Below are 25,751 nucleotides of genomic sequence, written 5' to 3' on the forward strand. Positions count from 1 at the left end.
GAGGGTTGGTACTGGATTCCGGTGGCCGGATTCGATGGCGGAAGAGATGGAAAAAGGAGGAGCTAGTGGTGGTGTAGCGGTGGAGGTTGCCAAAAATGAGATTCCCTGTTTGGGAAAGGAAAATGAAGAAGAAGCTAATGGTGGTCTTTTCTTCTCTTTACCTTGCAGCTGCTCCCCAAATGAGGCTCTCTCCTTCTTCTCTTCTCTCTTGCAGATGAAGATGCCTCCCCCCAAAACCCTAATCGAGTGGCTTATTTAAAGGAAAATGATAATTTTACACCCCCCATTCTTTGTACAGGACAGCCCCTCTTAGCACATTTATTACTACTCTTTACACACAACAGGGGGGTGGTCCAAGTATAAAACAGGGCACATTTTCTCTTCCCTCTTCATGATCTTAACCCTTTGATTTGATCTACTGACCATTAAAGGTTGCTTACACCAAAAGTTATACCAAAATTACAAAATTACAAAATTACAAAATTGCCCTCCAAAAGATAGCAAATCCCCTTTTTACTAAATAAAAATCTCTTGTCTTTTATAATAAAAAAAGGGGGGAATATTTGCACACAAGTGTTTGATAACTGCACAAATTTGGCACGTCTTTTCTGCCATTTTTCGCTCAATTTGTTAGGAATTTTGCAGATGTCCTCTTCAAAGTATCAACCACCCTCTAGGGAACTTGCACCTACCAATGAGCATAACATGTTGGTACAATTTCGGGTTTTCTTCGCGTTTGGGGTCCACTTTTTCGGGAATTTGGGGATTTGGTTCAGGACCTCGACTCAACCTCGGGATTGGGATTTTATTCGATTTCGAGAATTTATTCGATTTTGGGGAAAATGGTCCGGTCAAAATGGGGTGTCTACAGTACCGCCTCAGCAAGGAAGTTAGGCCTCAATCACCTTTGGATTGAATCTGACTCCCTGTTCACCGTCAATGCTATCAATGGGAAAATCAAATGCCAATGGAAGCAAATTCCAATTCTCTTCAACCTCAAAGCTCTCCTTGGTGAATTTCAAAGTTGGAAGATTACACATATCTAGTGGGAAGCCAACTCAGCAGCAGATCTTTTATCCAAAACTAATTGTTGCATCAAAGGAGAAGATCTTCCTCCCTCAAACTTGCCCCCTGATCTGATGGTCCTCGGCTTAGATGACTCCTCTGGAACTTTGTATACTAGATTGTAGTTCCCATGTCTATTTTATTCTCATTTGCTATGTTTCTAGGGATGCTCTTTTGGAGCCATTCTCTCGTATGTCTCTTTATCTGTTCAATGGTTTCTTCCATTGTTTGCTGGTGGTTTTGTTGGAGCTTGCCACACAAACTGTTGGCCTTTGAGCCCCCTGATTGTACTTTTTCTCTTTTTAATGATATCTGGTAGGGGTCTTGCCTAACCCCAGCTTACCCAACAAAAAAAAAAAAAAAAAAAAGGTGAAACACTCATGATTTTAATCCAAAATACAAATTCCTGAGATCCCCGGCTCCAATTTTTCGTTTTAGTTATTTCCAACGGTTGACTGCTATGAAAAAGAATAGGGAAATGAGCTTCACGACAGTCTTTGCTAAAGACGTTTGTTACGAGTGACGTCTTAGGGTTCAGATCTCTAGATACGTGAATAGTCAATTTCAGCTTATAAAAAAAGGAAATGATATATTTTTCCAAATGGGGCGAATATAAAAGTTCCCTATAAAAAATAAAAATAAAAAGTTGAAAAAAGCGGAAAACGACATAAGCTCGAAGCAATAAAAAGAGTGTAAAAAAAGCGGAATGCTAAATTGAAGGCTGCTTGCAAAAACCTGCCACAAGGACGCATTGTGGGCGGCTGGTCTTTTTAGTGGTGCCATTCAGTTTAGAATTCCTCTTAAAACAACACCAAAATAGTAAAGGGAAGTGATAAATCCAGACCCTTTTCTTTACCATACTAATAAAAAAGACAAGGAAATGATATCAGCACTCCAATGTTTTGATATCACACTCAACTAGCTTGTCTTTTACTATTTTAAAAGGCAGATATCAAAACATTGAGGTGCTGATATCATTTCCCAAAAGTTGGATTTACCCACCAACCAACCTCACCAACTTACCAATGTGACCTAAGACCAATCCCCTAATTTTAAAGTACGTCTAATGGCATTATAGTCATTTCACATAAACGAATAAAGAAGGGTGGAATATGAGAAGTATTCGTTCCATACCTTGGAAAAATCGCCTCTCCCTCATTTCTTCTCTCCTTCAGAGTTGAAGAACAGAAGAGAAAAAAAAAAGGTTGGATTTTTTTTTCAGGGAAAAAATGGCAAGTTCATCAGATTTGGAGAATATCCCTTCGGTAGATCTGATGACGGAGCTCCTTCGTCGCATGAAATGCTCCACAAAACCAGACAAACGCCTTATTCTAGTTGGTAAACCCATTCTCTCTTTCATCTTTTTTTTATGCATTCGGAGCTTTAGAAAGAACAGTAAATCTAGGGTTTTGTATATTCTTCTTGTGGAAATTTCTTTATTGAGGGTATTTTCTCTTTGAATAGGGTTTTGGTGGTCTTTGTTGGTTATTTTGCTTTGAATATTCTTATTTTTTCAGATTTTGATTCATTTTGATCTGGTTAGAAGCTGAACCTACTCTAGATTTGGATCACAAGCTGAGTGAACTTGAAATTTTTTCGAGCTTTTCATATTTTTTCTGTTTGGATTCCAAGAAAAACATTTCTGATGGAAAATCTTTTCTGAAGAAAAAAATTTCTTTCCACAATTTAAGGGTACATGATATGATTATGTTTAATTTGGAGGGGTATTATAATATATTGAAGGCCCCACTATTAAGAATTGAATGGGGTTAGTTCAAGTTATCATTTTTTTGCATGTCAGAAAAAAAGGGAAATTTTAGATGTATTTTTCATTTTTTTCTTTACCTAACTTTTCTAGAAAATTCCTGCAATCCAAAGAGGGCCGTAGTTTGGATTACAGGAAAAGCATTTCTTGAGGACAAGTTTTTCCTAGGAAGTTTTTTAATTTCTGCAAGGACCGCAATTTAAAGGGAAATGATAAATTTTAGGGATATTATTATAAATTAAAGGTCCCTGTAAATAAAATAAAACTTGAACTGCTGTGGTTCAAGTCACTTTTTTCATAGGTAATCAAACCATGAAAAAAAAAAAAAATTTGGAAATTTTTTTCTTTTCCAAAAAATTACTGCAATCCAAACAGGGCCTTAGTTTATCTGTTTATTTCTCTTTATCCATGTTCTTGGATTTGGTGTGTTTGGTCTATCTGTTATGAAGCACCTTTCTACACCTAATTTCTACCTATTCCTTTTGGCCTGTTTGGATGTCAATAAAATTGGTTTTTTTTTTTTTTTTCGATAGACATAAATAGAGATGTTTGATTTTAGTAAAGAAAAACTGGTTCTTATTTGCAAGCAAGACTGTTTCAATTTGATCTTATTTGTAAATGGAACTTTATGGTCTTCTCTGGAAGCTAATAAACATATCATTTCTAACACAATAATAACCAGTTTGTTCAACAATCACAATGATAACCATTATGTGCAAACAATCATATTTAACTTCGAAATATATGCATGTGAGATTACACTAATTATATTTTGAGGTAACTAAAGAGACCCTAAGTCCTAATGCCGGGGACAAGGTGCTTAACTAAATGTGAAGATAATTTAGAGCCTTTTCTTTTGATGGGTAAGCTGGATTGTGCTGTCCTACCTGCTATCCTGCTAGGTTGCATGTTTCTCGTTTCTTTCTCGGGACCCATGATGATAGGTTCGTAGAAACTTTTAAAGTATAAAAGATAAATAACGTCTTTCTCCAGCAGCTTAAGCTTTTGGAGAAGTTGGTAAGTTAACATGGTATCAAAGCCAAAGGTGTCTCGAGTTCAAACCTCCCGGATAGCAAAAATCAACATGCGATGGTCTGCCCAAAGTGGGACCACATGTGCCACATGTTTGCCAAGTGGGCCACACGTGCGGGGGAGTGTTAAAGTATAAAAGATAAATAACGCCTTTCTCCAACAGCTTAAGCTTTTGGAGAAGTTGGTAAGTTAACAGAAACAAAAGCAGCTCATTAATCAACCTATACCCATGTTGTTGTTGTTTTTTTTTTTTTTTGGAAAAACCCGCCTTTCTCATACACTTAGGATGTGTGTATCAAAATAATTCAAAATGGAATGCTAGAGTTGAGGGAGTGTTTTTTCCCCCTAGAGTCTATCACATTTGTGTGGGTGTCAAGGTAGCAAAGCGTAGATTATTTCAAAGCCATCTCTCCTACCCAAACATAATATAGATAATTCTCAGCACTAAAATGATAAATTTAGGCTTTGATTGTGTTAGATATGAGTGCAATGGCTCTTTTCTTTCCCCATCTAATCCCTCTTCTTTCCCTTTAATCTGTTTTTTTGCAGTTTCGTCTCATTTTTTAATGTCAACATCTATCAGGTTTTTTACTTATTACAACCAAAATTTTATGTTTTTTTGAATGGTGCAACCGAAGTTTTATGTGGAAACATAATCTGGCACGAATATTACTTTTGGCGCCTAGTTATAATGTGTATAATCATGAAGATTAGATGAATGGCAGGCCCACCTGGATCTGGAAAAGGCACTCAGTCACCCATTATTAAGGATGAATATTGCTTATGCCACTTGGCCACTGGTGACATGTTGAGAGCTGCTGCTGCTGCTAAAACCCCACTTGGGTTAATAGCAAAAGAAGTTATGGCGAAGGTAATGATTCATTTGTTTGTAAGAATCTTTGCTTTCCATTTTGTTTCTCCTCGCAAATGTCTTATTGAGAGTTAGTTGGGTGTTCCATTGATGGGCTCTGCTGTGTTTCCTCAGGGAGAACTCGTCTCTGATGAATTGGTTGTTGGAATTATTGATGATGCGATTAAAAAACCCTCATGCCAGAAAGGTTTCATACTTGATGGATTCCCGAGAACAGTTGTCCAAGCAGAAATGGTGATAGTCTTTTATTTTCATAATATTAGATGTATTTGAATGATAAAGAATACCATTATTTTTGTGATATCTGCTGATTTAGTTTGTATCATGGGCTTCTACTCATGCTCCTAATATTATTTCGATCCAGCTTGATCAGATGCTTGAAAAACAAGGGACTAAAGTTGACAAGGTGCTCAATTTTGAGATTGATGATTCCATATTAGAGGAGAGAATTACTGGCCGTTGGATCCATCCTTCTAGTGGTCGGTCCTACCATACAAAGTTTGCACCTCCGAAAGTTCCTGGTGTCGATGATGTAAGCTTATGGGATTGATCTTGTATTGAGTTATTGGTAAATTGTGCGTTAGATTAAGCCAAAAATTTCGAGCAGAATAATTGAATGTCTGAAAAGATGCAAACCTGCTCCTTCCAGTGATTGTCATGGCTAAAAATAGACGTTTACTTCCTAAAAACTATCATGTTCTAAAAGGAGGGCTAATCACCCTTTGAACATTTTATAGACAGTGCTTCGTTTTATTTTCTTTTACCTAATTTGCAAGAAAATGTACCTATCTTTCCTTCTAAAATTAACCTATACTCTAATATGCTTGATTCATGTTTTATATTTTATCTTGGAATTCCTAAACCACTCATTTTCCCGTGTAGATATCAAAAACTGATTTTTTTTTTTTTTTTTTTTTGCGTTATGTGTACGAGGTCTCATATCTGTTAGTTATCATGCTCACTTTTAAAAAACTCGTACTCAGGCAAGAACTTGCCCAAGGCAAAACTAAATCCACTTGGGTGAACATTTACATTTGGAAATGTACTAGGCTGGTATTCTACATGTGTATTTTAAGTACCATAGATTTTCTAGTTAAGATGTCGTCATCAAATTATGAGTTGTGATTGCATCTTTTTTTATGAAAATGTACTTTTTTCTTTTCTAAGGTCACAGGAGAGCCCTTGATTCAGCGGAAAGATGATACTGCTGCAGTTCTTAAGTCAAGGCTGGAAGCTTTCCACAAGCAAACTGCACCTGTATGCTAGCTGTTTCTGTATCTTTTTATGTTGATTCTAAGTGATTTATTATTGAAAAGAATTCTTAGATTTAGTTCATATGCAATTATGTGAATCCTCTGTTTTTTATGCCTTAATGTTTTGTTTCTTGTTTGGATTTAGCTGGAGAAATGCTCTACTAGCTAGTTTATGCTCCTGGGTGCTTTGTCCTTAAACGGAGTTTGTAGCTTGAGAATCACTCAGTTTTTGACTGGTTATTTATATTCATCCCTTATTGTCAAACCTGTCCTTGCCTTGGTGTTTGTGTTGGTGATGAGGATCGAAGTCGCGTAGGGCCTAATAAGTGGCATATTTGCACAATAGGACTTTGCTCCATTTGGTTGCTGGTTTTTTTTTTTTCCTAGGATTTATGTGGGAGAATATTTAGTGGTCACATCAGCTTTTTCTTGGTGACATCAGCAAAATCTTGTCTGGAAAATGGCGGTCTCTCTTTCTCTCTCTACCCTCTCTCTCCACTCATCATAATATCTTTCTCTAATTAATGCTTGTCCCCTCTTTTGTCTCCTACCTTTACCCACATAAATCCCAGGAAAAGAAAAAACCCGGCAACCAAACGGAGCAGGGTTTATTTCCATGATATTTTATTTCTAGGGATTTTATTTTCTATTTTATTTTATTTCCATTGCCTATACATATATTCATATATACATACATATATACACACGTACACACACACATATATACTAGTATTCAATCCCATGCTATGCATGGGTGGAAAATGGTGGGCCCCATGCCATCAAAACATGAGTTGTAAAATGGTGGGCTCCAGTCAAATGCATAGTTTTGGTTAGAGAAGGTGGACCCCAAATGCATAGGTTTGAAAGCATTTGGAATATTCATTTTCTCCAAAATTGGGAACATTTCCAAGAGCAAGAGAAAATGTCTATATTTGAGTGACTTTGCGAGAATAAAAAGGATCTAATTGATTGCAAAAAGTAGGAAACAATTCAATGAATAGGTTGATGCCACTTGTCCACAACCCTTTTGCAAACAAAGAAACAATAGGAAGGCTTTTGGAAACGTCCAAAGATAACCCATATGCTGGAAATTTGGTAACAAATTGGTCCAATTTGGAGAGGACAAGTGTCCCTTTAAGTTTTAAGCAATGTCTTGAACCAATGAGATCACATCATATGTTTCTCTCCCAAATTTGAAAAGATTTGTTCAAAATCTGCAAATATTCAACAAATTATATAAAATAGGAAAGAGGAGAGCAAGGAGACGTTTTCCCAGTTTTCCCATACTTGGGAAAACGTGAGGAGGAGAGAGAGAGTGGAGAAAGTAGGGGAAGGTCAAAATCGGAGATTCCACGAGATTTTGTTGCTAGTTTTTATTGATTTTTACCACTTATGAATCCCTGATTTTTCCTCGTTCTTTTAAGTCCAATATTTCCACATAGATTCCAAATTTAAAATTTTCAGCAAATGAGAGTCGTCGATTTTTAATGGTGACCCATATTTCCGACGGTTGATCAAATTGGTGATCCGATTGGACCAACCAACTTAATCAATTTCGGATCGATGGTACCAACCATTAAAACATGAATTTGACACTAATTAAAAGATTTAAAGTTCTGTTATTAATTATTTGATTTAATAATTTCAATGGCCCACATTTATCTGCATAGATCCATAGGTTTCCGTAGGGTGTTCGCTCAATTAAGTGATCTAATGTTTAATCCAGGTTTGGATCGACCCCGATTGATTTAATTCTGATCTGATGACCCTAAATTAGTGATAAAAATATTCAAATTAATCTCATCCTTCGATTTGATTATTTAATAAAATCGGGTCTATTGCACTTCAGAAGGATGGATAAAGCCAATAGGATATTACTGGGATATTTCGCCCTGCCTATTGCGTTTCGGAAGGATGGATAAAGCCAATAGGACATTGCTGGGATATTTCTCCCGGCTTGTTGCGCGTCAGAATGGTGGATAAAGCTAATAGGGCATTACTGGGATATTTCGCCCGTGGCCTATTGCGCTTTGGAATTAGCCTGTCTGCGAAATTGGAAGGTCTGTTAAGGAGATGGGGGTCAGCAGGACGGGGACTAATGGGATTTGACACGTCTGCGAAATTGGCTATCTGCGGAATTGGACCGTTGTTAATGAGACAAGACCGGCGGGACGGGGGTCGGCAGGACGGAGGGTCAAAGAGATCTGACCTGGCTTAGATGGAATGCACCTAATCCAGAAAGGCATTGCAATGACTTAATTCGACTGATTGTTTCTTGTTGCTAAGGGATTTGATGAAAATGCGCAAATTTATTTGCAAAAGTTTTTTAAAGACTTGAATTTTATTGAATTTTTTGTTGATGCATGAGTACATTGTTTTCATAGAATCCACATCTGAGGTTCACTCTCATTCGGTCTCTTTACATTGAGGTGCCTGTGCATCGACTACATTTTTTGTTCTACTGAATTTCTTGACTATGAACTACCATGTCTGGATCGGGCTGGTTTTGTTGATTCTGCTGATTTTGCTGATTCTGCTTTTATGTATCTGCCCTGTCTGGATCGGGCTTTACTTGATCGGATGTTTCTTTGCTTGCTTCTGAGACCTCCTTCCCCTGGGTTCTGGTGACTTGTTGCATCAACCGGAGAAGAATTATTCTTTCCGTCATTTGCCGCGGCTTTGGAAAGGAAAGGGGAGGAATGAATGTTCAGGTAGACTGAAGGGGGTTTTTGGAAATTTTGACTGGAGTGCTGAGAATTGAGGTAGCAACAACAAAGAGAGTGATAATTGGTGCTTCTAAGAATGATTTATGTTATTTTTCATTTGCTAGGTCAGGCCTTTTGAAGAATAATTTATTCGTATATAAATATTTGTACTTGTTTTGCTAGTTCAGTAATACTCCTCAGATTATTACCAACTTCTTCCAGTTATTTGGTTTCGCTTCCCTTAGTTACGAGGATGCAAAGTTGGATTGCTTAACCTATTTGAATCTGGAAGCTGTTCTTTGAGTTAGCTTCCTTGGATCTTATCTTACCATGACCAAACCGCCTTTCTGGGTTTTTGATTCGGTGGACCGTATGCTCTAGCTTTTGCCTGAACCGCCCTTTCGGATTTTCGATTCAGTGGGCCAGCACCTTGATTTATGCAGGAGCCACTTGCCAAAGAGCCGCCACCACTCCGTTGCATAATCAAAGCAAAAGAAAGAGAAGATCACTTCGTGAACATAAGAAAATTCTTTCAGAGAATCCTGAATACCGTCTTTGCCTCAATCCAAATAAATGTGCTTTTGGTGTTACATCAGGCAAATTGCTAGGATTCTTAGTCAGCCAAAGGGGCATAGAAGTTGATCCTCAAAAGATTACGGCAATCTAGGAAATGGCCCCTCCAAAGACAGAAAAAGAAATTCGAGGCTTTCTGGCAAGGATCCAATTCTTAAGCCGATTTGTAGCTCATCTAACCTCGACATGCGAACCTATATTCAAGTTGCTGAAAAGGAATGCATCCAAGGAATGGAGAGAAGAATGCCACAAGAGGCCTTTGATAAAATTAAGTGGTGCCTATCTGAACCACATGTGCTTGCACCAGTAATTTCGGGGCAACCCTTGCTGCTATATCTGTCAATACTGAGATGGCTATGGGTTGTATGCTTGCTCAACAAGATTCTGAAACCAAGCATGAAAGAGCCATTTATTATTTAAGCAAGAAGATGTTGGAATATGAGCAAAAGTACACTTCTTTAGAGAAAACCTATCTAGCACTTGTCTGGGCCACCTAAAGGCTTAGACATTACCTACTCTCTCATAGTGTTACTTTTGTCTCGAATGGATCCCCTGAAGTTTCTTTTTGAGAAACCTGCCTTAACAGGAAGAACCGCCAGGTGGTTACTTCAACTTTCAAAACTCGATATTACCTATGTCACTTAGAAATCTGTTAAGGGCAGGGCCATCGCTGGCCAATTAACAGAGATACCGATAAAAGAAACTGGAATCTTGAGAACAGACTTTCTAGATGAGCAAATCATGATAATGGAGGAAGAGTTCTACGAATCTAGGTGACCCTATACTTTGATGGTGCTTCCAACCAAAAGGAGCAAGGAGTACGGGCATTGCTCATTTCACCCCGGAATGAGCATATCCCTCTCGCTGTCAAGTTTCAATTCGAATGCACCACCAATATGGCGGAATATGAGGCCCGTATTGTGGGATTAGAAGCAGCACTAGCCCTTGGCATTGATGAACTTGATGCATATGGTGATTTGATGCCGATCATTTGTCAAACTCAAGGAAAGTGGAAAACCAAAGATGAGAGACTCATCCCATACCATGAATACCTGGATGTTCTTGTGGAACAATTCAAGGATATCACATTTACTTTCCTACCCAGAGTAAAGAATCAATTTGCAGATGCTTTGGCCACATTAGCCTCTATGATAGACATACCAATCGGTATGAAGATGAGGCTAATAACAATCCAAGAACAATGGGTTCCTGCTCATTGTGATGTTATAGAAATAGCAGCCAGATGTCCAGATGGCCAACCCTGGTTTACAGATATCAAAAACTTTATCTCAGGCCAGGGGCATCCCCCAGAAGCCTCCAACAAGGAAAGAAGAGCCCTACAGAAATTAGCCTTCAATTTTGTCATCTGCGGAAATGAATTGTGCCATCGGTCTTTTGATGGCATTCAACTCTTGTGTGTCACAGAAGATCGGGCCACCAAGATCCTTGACCCATGAGGGTGTTTGTGGCCCACACATGAATGGAAAAATGATTTGCTAGGAAAATCCTACGCCTTAAATACTATTGGCCTACAATGGAATCAAACTATTTTGTATTGGTCAAGAAATGCTATAAATGTCAAGTACATGCCAATCTTATCCATGTACCACCTTCAGAGTTGCATTCTCTCACATCGCCTTGGCCATTCTCAGTGTGGGGCATTGATATCATTGGAAAGATTTCATCGAAATCCTCAAATGGACACGAGTACATCCTTGTAGCCTTTACCAAATGCGTTGAGGCCGCCTCATATGTTTCATTGTCATCAGCATCAGTTGCCAAATTCATCAGGACCAACGTCATTTGCAGATACGGGGTTCGACACAAGTTAATCTCAGACAATAGTTCCCATTTTAATAAAGAAGTGATTACTCTCTGCCAGGAGTTCAAAATCAAGCACCACAAATCCTCGCCCTATACGCCACAAACCAATGGAGCTGTGGAAGCCGTAAACAAATATGTCAAGGCCATTCTTAGTAAAATGTCAGAAACTTACAAAGGTTGGTCCAACAAGCTTCCATACGCTTTGTGGGCCTAAAGAACATCAATTCGAACCTCTACTGGTGCTACTCCTTATTCCTTAGTCTACGGGATGTAGGCCATGTTGCCGGTTGAAATCCAAATACCATCATTGCTAGTGCTAATGGAAAGTCAATTACCTGAAACAGAATGGGCAAATGCTAGATATCAAGAGCTAAACATGTTGGACGAAAAGCGACTCAAAGTCTTATACCACACCCAAGGGTATCAGTGCAGAATAGCAAGAGCCTTTAACAAGAAAGTGAAAGTCAGAGAATTAGAGGGAGACCTGGTGTTGAAAGAAAATCGAGCTCCTACCTCTGACCCTAGGGGCAAATTTAAACCAAATTGGTCAGGACCGTACATTCTGGGCAAATTTGATGAACTGTTCGGTGATCTCATTCCAAGTCCTGGCCTTTGTCATATCCAAACTCAAATACCATCTACGTGCAGTGTCAGTCAATGAAGTGGGAAACAACTGAGCCATCTACTCCGAATTCAATCCTTGGGACTGCAACCGTATGATGAACATTTGTAAAGACAACATGTACCATTGTATTTATCGAAGTTTGGAATCTAGAAGTTTGGAGGGAGACGAACATTCGGAAACAGAGTCAAGTCATCAGGATTGAAATTGCTTGACTCTCGGTTCTTGATGCCCTTGACTTCTTGAAGAAACAGTTCAAATTTCTCAATAAGGGATTTCTCTTCTGGAGGAGGAACTGGAGTGCAATTTTCTTCGTTGTATTGCTCTTGATCCTCAATGGTTAGAAGAGACAGTTTGGGTTGAGGGTGAACCTCGGATGTGGTTGCTATGGACTTACCCTTTGACGTGAGTTTACCCAATTTTTCTTCCCACTGAGCTTTCATGATCTTATTTTCTTCACGGTCAGGGATGTCTAAAGTGAGACCGAATGATGGGGAAGCTAAGGAGCTTAGAGGGGGCCGAACGGGTGCTTGGAGTTATACTCGGGCTAAAGTAGTTGGGCGAGTTAAGGTTAGGTCTACTCGATTGGATTTTGGGACAGGGTTTGGGGATAATAAAAAGAAAAAGAGAATAGAGGTGAGAGTGAATATGAACATGAATTCTAATCCTAGCATCATTTATAATCTAACATGATCTTAGATCTAAGATGAATTTTTCATTAAAAATAAAAGAAAAGAGGAAAAGAGGTGAGACTTGAGAGATGTGCATGAACTATACTAGTATGAACCCTAACATGGACATGTTTGAACTAAGTTAGCATGATCATGAATTCTAATCCATGGATTAACAAAAGCCTACCTCTTCCGGAGTTTGATGTCGATCCCTGCGCTGTCTTTCTCCTTGAATCTTTCACTTTGATGTTGAATGTAATGGAATTGCCGAACCCAATCAAGTGTTATTGATTGGTTCATCCAAAATAAAAGAAGAGGGTGAAAAAAATGTAGTTCGGCCAAGGTTTATTGAAGGAGAGTTGGTGGTAGGTTGTGAGCTAGAGTGGGAGAGGAAGAATGGTGGTGGGCTTAGGCTAGGCTGGGTGACCGAATGGTCTAGGGATAGAAAAGAAGGTTGGGTTGGTCAAATTGGTTATGGGAAAGGGGAAGGGTGGATGTTTTCTAAGGGAGGGGGATTTTATTTTTTTATTCTTTTCAAACATGTGGAATGGATAGGTATTTATAGGGGAGAGGGTAGCATGGGTTACTAAGATTAGAGATGAGAAAGTGTACGGTAGGATTAGAAGATTAGATTTTGGAAACAACGCAATGGGTGAAGATAAAAAAGCTAGAATGTTCCACTCTTAACCTGGCAACCTTCTTTTGGCTCAAAGGAAATCGCCCATATTGGGCGTGGGCTATTGAAAATTAGAAGGGTTTGTGTGGCCTAGATCATTGACAAAAAATTGGGAAATTATTGTGTGTACAAGATGATGCTGGGAGCATGTAGAAACGTCCAACTTGGTCTTTTTTGCTGAAATTTTAGCAATATTGTTTTCTAAGAGGTGGGGTTTGGTTAATTTTAGTAGGGGCTAACTAATTACGGGGGGTATTGTTACATGTACAGCACATGTAAACATGAAATGGGTTTGACTATTTATGTGCATATACATCATGGGTTTCTATGGTTGAAGTGTCTTAGGGATTGGGTTCGGTGAATTTGAGTCTTGCTAGGTGGTGTGAATGTGCAGAGTGTGTATTAGAAAATAGCAAAAGTTATACAGCACATGAGGTTGGGTCGAATTAGCTTGGGTTTGGCATAGTTGGGTTGGAGTGCATGGTGTGGTCAAATAAATGGGGTCGTTTTGGACAAGGTTTTAAATTTCGACTGAAATCCGAAATTTCGGGTTTCGGTTGAGACCGAAATCGAAATTGGGTAAACTCGAGACGTTACAAAATTTCGAGCGAAAATTCGAAATTTCAGGCCAAAATTTAAGGAATATCACCCAAAAATCTGGGTTTTATTAATTATTTAATATTCTCCCGAAATTTCAGCCTACATTACCGAAATTTCGGCCGAAATTTCAGGGATTTCCTCGAAATTTTGCAGGAGATAAAGTATTACGTGATTTGATTTCAAGGGATTTCGTCTGAAATTTCGAAATTTCAGTTTCGGTGAGGACCGAAACGCATTCCGAAACCGAAATTTAAAACCTTGGTTTTGGATAGGAAGCCGAATGATGGGGGTATGGGATTAGGCCAAATTAGATTTGGGTAAATGAACTGGACATGGACATGGGTGTATGATGTGGTTGGTTGGGGATGATGACATGCTAATGGGATATCCGAATAAGTATAGGGTTATTGTGATGTGGTTATAAGGATAAGTGTATGGACGATGGGGTGTAGTTGAGCTAGACATGGGACTGATGTATGGTCAATTGGATGAGGCTAAGGAATATGGTTGTTTGATCTGATGGCTGGGAGCATGCACATGGTTTGATGGTATAGGATAATGAATGTTGTTTGGATATGGATGGGTATGAGGTGAGCATGATAGGGTCTGATGGAATTAATTGATGGTGGCGGTTGATGGTGGGTAGCCGAGTGGTGGCTATGAAATACTGAATCGTGGGATTCCGATCGAGTAGCCTGGATGGGGTAGGCTAGTTCGATGGGCTAGATATTAATATTGTCAAAGTGAGCTTGGGTTTAGCTAGGTGGGTCTGGGCTGTGGGGATTAGGAATACTCAACTTGGGTTGAGCTGGGGTTCGGGTAAGCCATAGGTTGAAGCAAGGTAATATCGGGTTTGGGTTTGCAAGTTCGGGATAGTTGGGTTCGAGTGCATGGTGTGGTCAAATAAATGGGGTCTTTTTGGATAGGAAGCCGAATGATGGGGGTATGGGATGAGGCCAAATTAGATTTGGGTAAATGAACTGGACATGGACATGGGTGTCTGATGTGGTTGGTTGGGGATGGGTAAATGAACTGGACATGGACATGGGTGTATGATGTGGTTGGTTGGGGATGATGACATGCTTATGGGATATCCAAATAAGTATAGGGGTTATTGTGATGTGGTTACAAGGATAAGTGTGTGGATGATGGGGTGTAGCTGAACTAGACATTGGTCTGATGTATGGTCAATTGGATGAGACTAAGGAATATGGTTGTTTGATCTAATGGATGGGAGCATGATGGTTTGATGGAATAGGATAATGAATGTTGTTTGGATATGGATGGGTATGAGGTGAGCATGATAGGGTCTGATGGAATTAATTAGATGGTGGTGGTTGATCGTGGGTAGCTGAGTGGTGGCTATGAAATAATGAATCGTGGGATTCCGATAGAGTAGCCTGGATGGGGTAGGCTAGTTCGATGGGCTAGATATTAATATTGTCAAAGTGAGCTTGGGTTTAGCTAGGTGGGTCTGGGCTGTGGGGATTAAGGAATACTCGACTTTGGGTTGAGTTGGGGTTCGCGTAAGCCATAGGTTGAAGCAAGGTCCTATCGGGTTTGGGTTTGCAAGGCTGGGTTGGCCATGGGGTAAGGGTTGGGGCTTTGCCTATGGATTTTGGGTTCACTAATAGGTTGGGGTAGCACTCGGGTAGCATTTGAGCAAGAAAAAAAGAAGAAGAAGAAAACACTTCAAGCTTTAATTGGTCGAAAAAAACATGCAAAACCCTTCTTAATTAAATTTTGGAAAGCTTTCAAAAAGTAAACTTATTTCAGTTTCATTAAGTGAACTCATCCATTAAGTGATCTAGATGGCGTTCGCAACAAATCAGAATGAGAAGGCGGATTGGTTTTGCTTAGCCCGTGCATGCTGAAACTTCAAATGGCGACGTTGTTGTTGTTGGTGTAAGCACACCCATCGCGATATCTCGCTAGGTGTTTCAGTCCCATTTCATCGAAGGGAGTCAAGGAATCAAAGCAAGGAGGAGCTATCTTGGAGACCCGGGGATTGGGGTTGTTCATCCTGTCATTATCTCAATTTCAAATGAAGAAACAACTGCCGGAGGTGCCATTTGGTTAGGCTGGAAGGGGCTATCTATAGTAAGAAATAGAAAAGCGCCCGAGAGGCCTATTGGATAATGCCGGTAAAGATGCTGACCGATGGCCTGATTCGGGGATGATTTCCTCGCTGGTTGACAGGGGCTCCTCATCCTTACTCATCTCGGGCAAGGAGGTAGAAACGAGACTGAATACTCTTAAAAGCTGCCTCATTGGGAGCTGGATCCCTCGATGGCCTTTGGCAGTGGGCGAAGAGATCCTGGAACATCCCTTCCCTTCCTTGTCCCTGTGAATTATCAAGCAATGAAGTTTTGTTTATGTTCGAATCGGATGGGGAGGCCGACATGATCTTGGCCAAAGGATCGGAGATGTGGGACAGTCATTTGATTTCTCTCTCCACCTAGAGCACAGAGTTCGCTCAAGGTGTGGAGGCTCGATGGGTTGACTTTTATGGGACCCTCTTCACGATTGGGCCCAATCGACAGTTGAAGCACTAGGTAATTTACTTGGTCGTGTGTTGGAAGTGAAAATGGAAGGGGGTCATAATAACTGTATGGCATTTGTATCCACAAAAATCCTTGTTCCGTGGGGAAGCCACCTCCACCCTTTATTCAGATTCGAGTCTTGGATCAGAGTTACACTGTGGGAGTTGCAATCCGGAATAATGAAAGTCTGGAGCAGCTGTCGGCGGAGCGGGGGACGCCGATTTCTCTCTCCTCGAAAACCCAGGGTAAGGAGACCGCTGACCCAATGGGGCCCTCGAATTCAAATTTGAATCTTACGGATGCGCCAGGTCAAACACAGGATACGTTGCCTACCTCCTTTCTGTCCCTTCCTCTGGATGGAGTCAGTCCCTCGGAAGTCTCAAATCTTCCCACACTGTCGGATCCTACTAAGAGAAGGCCCAATAGGAAGGGGCATCGCCATACAGTTCCTCCTAGGTTTGTCAGATCCTTGTGCCAAAAGTTATGGAAGAGTAGATTTGTGAAGACAAGGGAAGTTCTGGAAACTTTTTGGCCAAGGATCTCTCGATTACCCATATCGGGATCTCGCATGGAACCTCGAAAGGCGAAGAATGTATGCATGGGGAAACAAGGTTGCAGAATGGATAAATCTGGTTCCACTGAGGGGCCATCGTGTGGAAGATCACTTATGGACAAAATAAGGACCCCCCTGAAACTCGCACCAGGAGTGGTTGAAATTTCAAAATGTGACAATTCGATTGCTGGAACCCCCTCGTTAGTCGCTTGTGGATGAGGGGGTCCCTAAGTCCTGGTGTGGGTTTGGGGGATTATAATCGGAAAAGGCAATATTTTTATCTGATTCGGGAAGGCTGTGAAGGTTGTTTGTAATGGGGGATGGAAATGGCCTCCCTGGCGCAATAATGCTCACGAATGATAGCGGGAGATCTTTGCATGCCACATTAAATTCGGATACTTGGCTTACGCAAAGTAGCTGCCCCGAGGCGGTTTATCATAAAATTAGCCTCTCTTGCCCCTTCGTCTTCGTTTAATATATACCTGGGCTTAAGAATTCTATTACAAAATGGAAAATTAGAACGCTTCGTCCTCCTCTGGCCATGCTTCTTCAAGCCCCTTGATTTTAGGCCAAAAGAGAAAACGGATGGTGGACGTATCAGAGGGAGGACTCCTTAAACCAGATGAAAGAGATGGTTTATATGGAGGATTTAGCCTCTAAACATTTGCCTACTCATAGAGAAGTTATCAGGGACTTCTTAAAAAGACAATGGAAGTTATTTAAAAAGGCTGCTATTAGGAGGCCGGAAGTGTTTTTTAGTCTGACTGGATTACGAAACGTGAAAGAAACTCTCCTATGCACAAGCATCCTTTTTTCATCAAGATGATGGAGGATGAAAAGACCTCAAGAGACGCCTTCGGTGGGAGGAAAATAAGGAGGTAGGTATCCAAAAGTTAGAGGCTATGATTATTACGTAGAAAGCAATAGGAGAGAAATAACCATATGATGAGGAGCTCTCGACCCTGAGCCTAGACGAGGAGATTTTCGCCTCAGAGATTGTTGGGCTCCTTCTGGAATTAAAGAAGTGCTCATCTTAAGGGGAGTCTCTTTTGTGGTCTCTGTTGGTACAAAGATGGTTTTGTTTTTGGTTTGTTGGCATCCTTGCCAATTGTAAATAGGTAGGGACCGCTGGTCCCTATCTTATGTATATTTTGATTTCATATATTAATATATATATATATATATATATATATATATATATATATATATATATATATATATATATATAAACCTGTCGCTTTTCAAAAAAAAGTAGACTTATTTTCCAAATTTCGTTAATTTTAATCATTTTATAGTGGAATCTTTCTAGCCTTTGATTTGATTACAATTCTAAGAAATCTTTAACTTATGAACTTCTCTAATTTAGGGATCAAATTAGAAATTCCCACAAATTCAAAGATCTTAGAGAAATAAAAGGATTTGCATGTTTTTCTCTTACTGTAATTACTAACTTTCAAGATTCACTTGGCCTACCTCTTGTGAAGATTCGTGACAATCCTCTTTGCTCTTGATCTTCCTTCTTTGATAATGATTTGTGGTAGTTGAACCCCAATCCAAGGGCTTAGATTCCTTTATCCAAAATAAGTTGGATTAATGATTTTTGGCCAAAGGGTTTTGAGGGGATGGATTTGGGGGTATTCGGTTATGGGTTAGGGAGAAAGAAAGATGAGGTATTTGGCTATGGATTATGGGAGAGTGAAAATTGAGAGTTGTTGGAGGAGAAAATTAGGAATTTGGTTAAAGGATTGGGGAGAAAGAGAATGTTCGAATTCTCTTGATTGGAGAGAGAGAATTTTTATTTGGTCCTCCCAAAACGTGTAGGGTATTGGGGTATTTATGAGGTGCAAGAGTTGCTAGCTTGGTTGGCTTGCAAGGTGTGCGGTAGAGATTTAATGGAAGGATTTAAAAGCAATTGGAAGGAGGAGATTGAAAGCATTTGGAATCTTTCTTATTCTCCGAACTTGGGAACATTTCCAAGAGCAAAATAAAACATCCATATTTGAGTGACTTTGTGAAGAATAGAAATGATCTAATTGATTGCAAAAAGTAGGAAACAATTCAATGAATATGATGATGCCACTTGTCCCCAACCCTTTTGCAAACAAAGAAACAATAGGAAGGCCTTTGGAAACGTCTAAAAGTAACCCATATGCTGGAAATTTGGTAACAATTTAGTCCAATTCGGAGAGGACAAGTGTCTCTTTAAGTTTTAAGCAATGTCTTGAACCAATGAGATCACATCATATGTTTCTCTCCCAAATTTGAAAAGATTTTCTCATAATCTTCTAATATTCACCAAATTATATAAAATAGGAAAGATGAGAGCAAGGAGACGTTTTCCCATACTTGGGAAACCGTGAGGGGGAGGAGAGAGAAAGTATGGGAAAGTCAAAATTAGAGATTCCATGAGATTTTGTTGCTAGTTTTTATTATTTTTACCAATTATGAATCCCTGATTTTTCCTCGTTCTTTTAAGCCCAATATTGCCATATAAATTTCAAATTTAAAATTTTCGACCAATGAGAGCCGTTGATTTTTAATGGCGACCCATCTTTCTGACGGTTGATCAAATTAATGATCCGATTGAACCGACTTAATCAATTTTGGATCGATGGTCCCAGCCATTAAAGCATGAATTTGACACTAATTAAAATATTTAAATTTCTGTTATTAATTATTAGATTTAATAATTTCGATGGCCCACATTTATCTGCATTGATCCGTGGGTTTCCGCAGGGTTTTCGCTCAAGTGATCTAATGTTTAATACAGGTTGGGATAGACCCCGATTGATTTATTTATGATCAGATGACCCTAAATTAGTAGGAAAAATATTCAAATTACTCTCAGCCATCGATTTCGTGATTTAATGAAAATCGGGTCTCGGGATGGAATTAGGGCTTGGACCGAGTGACCGTAGTTAATTTTGTCCCAATTGCTGATCCGTAAGGTTGGATCATGGTTTAGATGACCCAAAGCATATAAGTACATGGTAATGGACTTCTCAGATGGTTTTTGTATACTAAAGTCACCAAACGGGTTACTTTTCCAACTCTTCGAGCCAAACAAGCTTACCGGGTAAATCCTATTATCAATCTTGGACACTTAGGACTCTGGCAGTGTGACAATTAGTGAGATTCCACGGATCATTTGTGGAATATTGTAAGTTAAAGTGCAGCAAATGGGGTGTCTACAGTTTCGTTCTAGTGTGGAGGAGTCGGTAGATAACGATTTTAATGGTGATGATTCTTCATCCTCCAGTGATGAGCTAATGGCGGAGGATGGTCTGGAAGTGGCGGTGGTATGTGTGCCTTTGGGCGGAGAACAAGGTTTGGCTCATGATAGCAGTTTTGGCTATCATGCACGGGCTGTGGCGTTGGTTAGTTCGAGGTAGGTGAGTGGGAATTTCGAAAATTGAACATCTCTTTTGCGAGTTGGAATTAGGTGGCCACGTGTTGTGAAAATAGTGGGTCCTTAAATCTAAAACGAAATAAATGGAAAAAAAAACTGGAAAAAACTGACAGAAAAATACTTTTCGCAGAAAAACACAAAAGACCTAAAGTAATCTAGGGATAAAATGAAACTTACCTCCTCCTATTTTTTTTCCACTTCTTCCTTATATGGCATATGCACAATCCATTAAAAAAGAATATGAGGCAAACCTTTTGGATGTGATTCACCTTTGATGGATCTTTTAGAATTGATAGCAATCCCTATAATTCGCCCAATCAAAACCTATAGTTAGATAGCTACATGGTGGAAAGATAAAGAGAGATGATGAGGGAAGTGAGACAGAGAATGGTTAAGAGGAAGAAAATGGCGTAGAAGAGTTATGCTCTCTCCACACGAAAATATATTTATATACAAGTGTGGAATAAAAAAGGGAGGCCCAGTGCACGAGGCTCTCGCCATTACGAGGTCTAGGGAGGGCTAGATATACGCAGCCTTACCCCTGCTTTGCTTTCGTGGCTCGAACCCGTGACCACCAGGTCACAATGGAGCAACCTTACCGTTTCGCCAACACTTATATACATTTATATGTAAGTGTGGAATACAAAGACAAAAAAATACCCTTGATGAAAGGCGTGCGTCTAATACTCCCCCTCAAGCTAGAATGTATATATCATACATTCCAAGCTTGTTATAAACATCCTTTAACCTAGCTGGCCCTAATGGTTTAGTTAACACATATGCGAGTTCATCAGCTGATCGAGTGAACATAGTGCATATCTTGTCACTTTGAATTTTATGACGAATGAAGTGGCAGTCTACCCTAATATGTTTGATTCTCTCATGAAAGACTGGATTAGTGGCAGTATAAATTGCCGACTTGTTATCACAATATAATCGTACTAGATCTGAAGATGAAAGAGCAATCTCGGATAGAAAAGAGCGTAACCAAATCAATTCTCCACTTGTGTATGACATAGCCCTATATTATGCTTTTGCACTAGATTTGGACACAATGTCTTGCTTCTTGCTTCTCCAAGACGCCATATTACCTCCAACGAAGGTGCAATAGCCAATTGTAGACCTCATATCTGTTGGAGATCCTACCCAATCTGGATCAGTAAACCCTTCTATTCTTTCATGACCATTTCTCTTGAAGCACAATCCTTTTCTTGGCGTACCCTTCAAGTACCTAATGATCTGAACTACTGCTGCCCAATTAGATGTGCGAGGAGAATTCATAAATTGACTAACAACTCCACTGCATATGAGATATCAGATCGATTAACTGTCAAATAAATCAGCTTCCTAACAAGTCTCCTGTATCGTCGTGGATTTTCCATCAAATCTCCCTGATCTGGAAGGAGTTTAACATTAGGATCCATAGGTGTTGATGCAGGTTTTACCCCCCATACAGTATGTCTCTTCCAATATGTCTAAAGTATACTTTCTCTGTGACAGAGACAGCCCATAATGAGAACGTGCTACCTCAATGCCGAGAAAATATCAAGGAATCCCAAATCTTTGGCGGAAAACACTCTCTGGAGGAAATTCTTTAATCTCTGTATACCAACTTGGTCACTAGGCGTGCTTTGAGGTGCTCGATGGTTCCATTTGGAAGATATTTAATAGCAAAGCCCCATATACTGTGTTCCAGAAGGTAGAAGAACAAGCTCCCACGTTTTATTAGAACTGAGTGCAGCCATTTTAGCATCCATTGCAGCCTGCCAACCAGGATGAGCAAGAGCATCTGAAACTGTCTTAGGCAAAGAAACAGAAGAAACACTCGAAACAAATGACCGTAATGAAGGCGAAAGATGCTCATGAGAAACAAACTGTGAGGTTGGATGTGCAGTAGTGTGAGATTGAGTGCGTGAAGCAATAGGCGAATCAGATGCAGGAGGATCACCTGATGTAGATGTATCTGATTGAGGATGAGGATTAGCTAGTTGAGATGATGGCTTGCCTGTAGGAAAAATAGCCGGTCGTGGTCTTCAAGTGTACATTTTCGGTGCAAGTTTTGAAATGTCCTCTGTTGGCTCCGTATCAGGTGTCACGGAAGGAGTCACTATAGCGGGTTCGACAGGACTCGAAGACGGATCATGAAAATAAGAAGTATCCTAAAAAAATGTCACATCCGTAGAGACAAATATTTTCCGCAGTTACCATTCTAAAAAACTGTTTTCTGCAGTTGAGGACTATAACACTTTTGTATCCTTTTTTAGTACGAGAGTAACCAAAAAAGATACATTTTTCCGCTCGAGGATCAAGTTTATCACGACCATGACCTAGGTTGTGGACAAAACAGGTGCACCCAAAGACGAGGTATTAAGGGAAAGGGATCACCTGAAGGATACATGACAGAAAATGGTGTACTACCAGGTAGAATAGAAGAAGGAAGACGATTCGCTAGAAAGCAAGTTGTAAGAATTGCATCTCCCCAATAAATCTTCGGAACTCTCATCTGGAACATGAGCGTACGAATCATATCTAAGAATCTCCTTAATTTTCTCTCAGCAACACCATTATGTTGTGATGTGTAAGTACATGAAGATTAATGTATAATGCCTCGTGAAGTAAGAAATTCAGTAAAACCATTAGTTAGAAAAGTATTCTTTTGCATTAGCAGTACGCAAACAAGAAATGGAACACTTAAATTGATTTGCAATTACAAACTACCAACCCATCCCAATTACATTAAACATAAAAAAACCTAAAAAATGGTTGATATGCACTCTACAAGAATAAAAGACAATTATGTCCTACGAAACTCTAAAGCACTTCTAAATGAGCCCCACCAGCATGTTTAGCCCATTTTGTGAAGTATGGTTCCCATCATTCTTCCCCGCCTAAAAATACTCCACCCTCTTGAGTGTTGGGTTTTGTCCTTATAAAACTAGTTTTCCTTATTGATAATCAGGGTACTCCTGTCATTTCCCCTCTTCTTCAACCTCCGGTTATGAAAGCTCCTTGGAATTGCGATACGATCCCACCCATAACGCTCTTTAACAGACTTGCAAGGACCTTGGAAATGATTTTTGAAACACTATGAATCAAGCTAATCGGTCGAAAATCTTTTATTCCAATTATCCCTTCCTTCTTAGGGATAAGGGCTATAAAAGTCGCCTTCGCGGCTTCGCTAATTATACCTCTTTCCTGGAATACAAAGATAAAGTCCACCACAGTTTCCTTGACTATGTTCCAATATTTTTGGAAGAAAGCCATAGGGAAACCATCCGCCTAGGAGCTTTGATTCATAGGGAAGCCATAGGGAAACCTTCCTTGACAAAGTAGACATGTTAATGTCTACTTTTTTGAAAACTGTTAAATGTCTTGATGAGACAAAGTAGATACTTTGACCATAGATGGATGAAGCTACATGAGATTCAACTCTTGAAAAAAGGATAGGGGTTGGGGGGCCACGTTGGTTTTATTTTTTATTGAATTTAAGTTTGAAACTTATGATTTTTAATTCTATTTTTGTTGCACCACGATTGATTTTAGAGACGATATTAGGACATGTATTTGATAACAAGTCTGCAAGAAATCGTCATCATGGAATTTTTGGAGGGCGAGAGATTACCGATTAGTGGTTTAAACCTGTTCATGTCTTGACAAGAAAAGTAGATACTTTGACAATAGATCGATGAAGCTACATGAGCGATTCAACTCTTGCAAAAAGGATTGGGGTCAGGGCCATGTCGATAAAGGCCGACAATCATTTATGGCACGTTGGTATACAGCCCTCACCTACTTTTCATGGAATTTTGGTTTACCCAAGCATGAGAGAGAGAGAGAGAGAGAGAGAGAGAGTTGGAAAATTTTACGACGAACAAGAGGATCTACAATAAAATTTTAACTAATGAATTTATGACGAGGACACTGATGAATCCATGAAAAAGGAGTAAGACTTTCACGGTGGAGTCTCAATAATTTCGCGGGTTACGGTCAAAGTTTTCTCATATTAATTTTGTGGGTTACGCTCAATTTCAATAATTTGGTGTTGTAAAAATCAAATCTTTCGAACACAATTCTCAAAGAAGATGAGGCTACTAAACTCAATTCACAATTGTGAAGTGGTATCAAGATGATATGCTCTTTTGGAAAATACATGAAAAGAATTTTTGAAGGATATGCATGGAGGTTTTGTGAAGAAAGGTATGAATCTCTACTACCTCAATCAGTGGAAGGGACCTCCAAATATCTCTGTTCAAAAATTGAAGACAGTATAGTAAGGTCATAAATTCATCGGAGTTGAATTTCTCCTTCTGGGAGGGAATTGATGGGGCACAGGCCCATAAGTTCTTTAAACCAAAAATTGGAGAAGGATAATTATGAATTTTGCTGAATCATGAATTTTCGGAATACTTTTATTAGGTTTAAGAAAGTCCATGTAATGGAAAAGGGACTGTTGAAGCATCTAGGGTTTCTATCTTGAATTGAGGACATCGACGTTAATGTAGGAAGGATGAAATAGGGCTACTTCATAATTAGAACCAGTTTCCTACTCTCTCTTTTTTTTAAAGAGATGTGTGTGTGTGTGTGTGTGTGTGTGTGGTTAGCTGGGATTGAAACTCCGACCTAAGATTGAAGGACAAAGCCTTGACCAACTAAGCTAGCGGCCAAACCCCAACAATTTCTTACGTAACTAAATAATAACAACAATAACTAGAAATAATTTAGGATAGAAAGTTCAAATTTTGGACGATATTTGGGTTTGTCTAGGTATAGAAGCACTTACTTTATGAAGGTTTCAGAGTCATAAAAGGGCAAGTATATGGTGTATGTAAGAGGCCTTTGTTCTGGTTTTGTGATCATGATGAAAATTGAAACTAATGAAAAGTTGGTTTGCCTTTTCTTTATTTTTTCCTATTTGAGAAGGCACCATATATAAATCTCCCTATAGCCTTTTATTGAGGTATGTGCTTAGTTTTTCTTTAGGTGGAATTTAAGTTCAAAACCTGTGGCGATTATTCTATAATGGTTGAACCAAATTGGAGACTGTTCTCCGCCATCGACCGTTACTCCATCATTTGCCAAATCTGACATTTCTCTCCCAACCAGCAAGGCATCCAAATCTCTAGCATTGTCTCCTATGTCATCTATAGCTGAACACTTCATGTCCTATGACACCTCCAGTTTCCAAATCTGAACATATTTTTCTTGCTTCATCTTCTCTAAAGTGGACACCTCCCTCAAATGCCACCTCCCAATGGAGTCACTAGACAAAATACTTCACGGAAACAATGATGTTCTCCTTCCCTTGAAAAATGTTTAAAACAAGCAAAAATAAAAAATAGAAAGTGAGAAGAAAAAGGAGGGCTCTCTGCAACCCAAAAGATCATGTGTACTTGACATTGATAAGTTTTCTTATCCACATATATAGTATTGTATTGGACCGATAAGCTTCATGCAAATTTGACACGCCATTTTTTGTAGATATTAATAAAGAGGGTCCAAATATTATGCGACGCCCCACTCCTCTCTCCTCCCAACAAAAAAAAAACTACTATGAATTCGCCGATACTACAGTTTGCGAACGATACTTTG

The 25,751-nt window shown here is 39.5% G+C and overlaps 1 protein-coding gene across 1 annotated transcript in view; it reads left to right on the forward strand.

Annotated features, from left to right (window-relative positions):
- The first annotated feature begins 2,181 nt into the window (after window positions 1-2,181).
- LOC143890043 (adenylate kinase 4) overlaps window positions 2,182-25,751 on the forward strand; it is a 30,367-nt gene continuing 6,797 nt past the window's right edge. Inside the window, exons 1-5 of the mRNA XM_077394567.1 lie at window positions 2,182-2,403; window positions 4,588-4,733; window positions 4,848-4,967; window positions 5,098-5,265; window positions 5,901-5,990. Coding sequence (XP_077250682.1) covers window positions 2,295-2,403; window positions 4,588-4,733; window positions 4,848-4,967; window positions 5,098-5,265; window positions 5,901-5,990 — 633 coding nt within the window. The 5' untranslated portion in view covers window positions 2,182-2,294. The remainder of the gene's footprint in view (window positions 2,404-4,587; window positions 4,734-4,847; window positions 4,968-5,097; window positions 5,266-5,900; window positions 5,991-25,751) is intronic.

The sequence above is a fragment of the Tasmannia lanceolata genome, unplaced genomic scaffold, assembly GCF_043159265.1.
Source record: "Tasmannia lanceolata isolate RefF3 unplaced genomic scaffold, GAP_Taslan_0.1 ptg000013l, whole genome shotgun sequence".
In the NCBI taxonomy this organism is placed as follows: domain Eukaryota; kingdom Viridiplantae; phylum Streptophyta; class Magnoliopsida; order Canellales; family Winteraceae; genus Tasmannia; species Tasmannia lanceolata.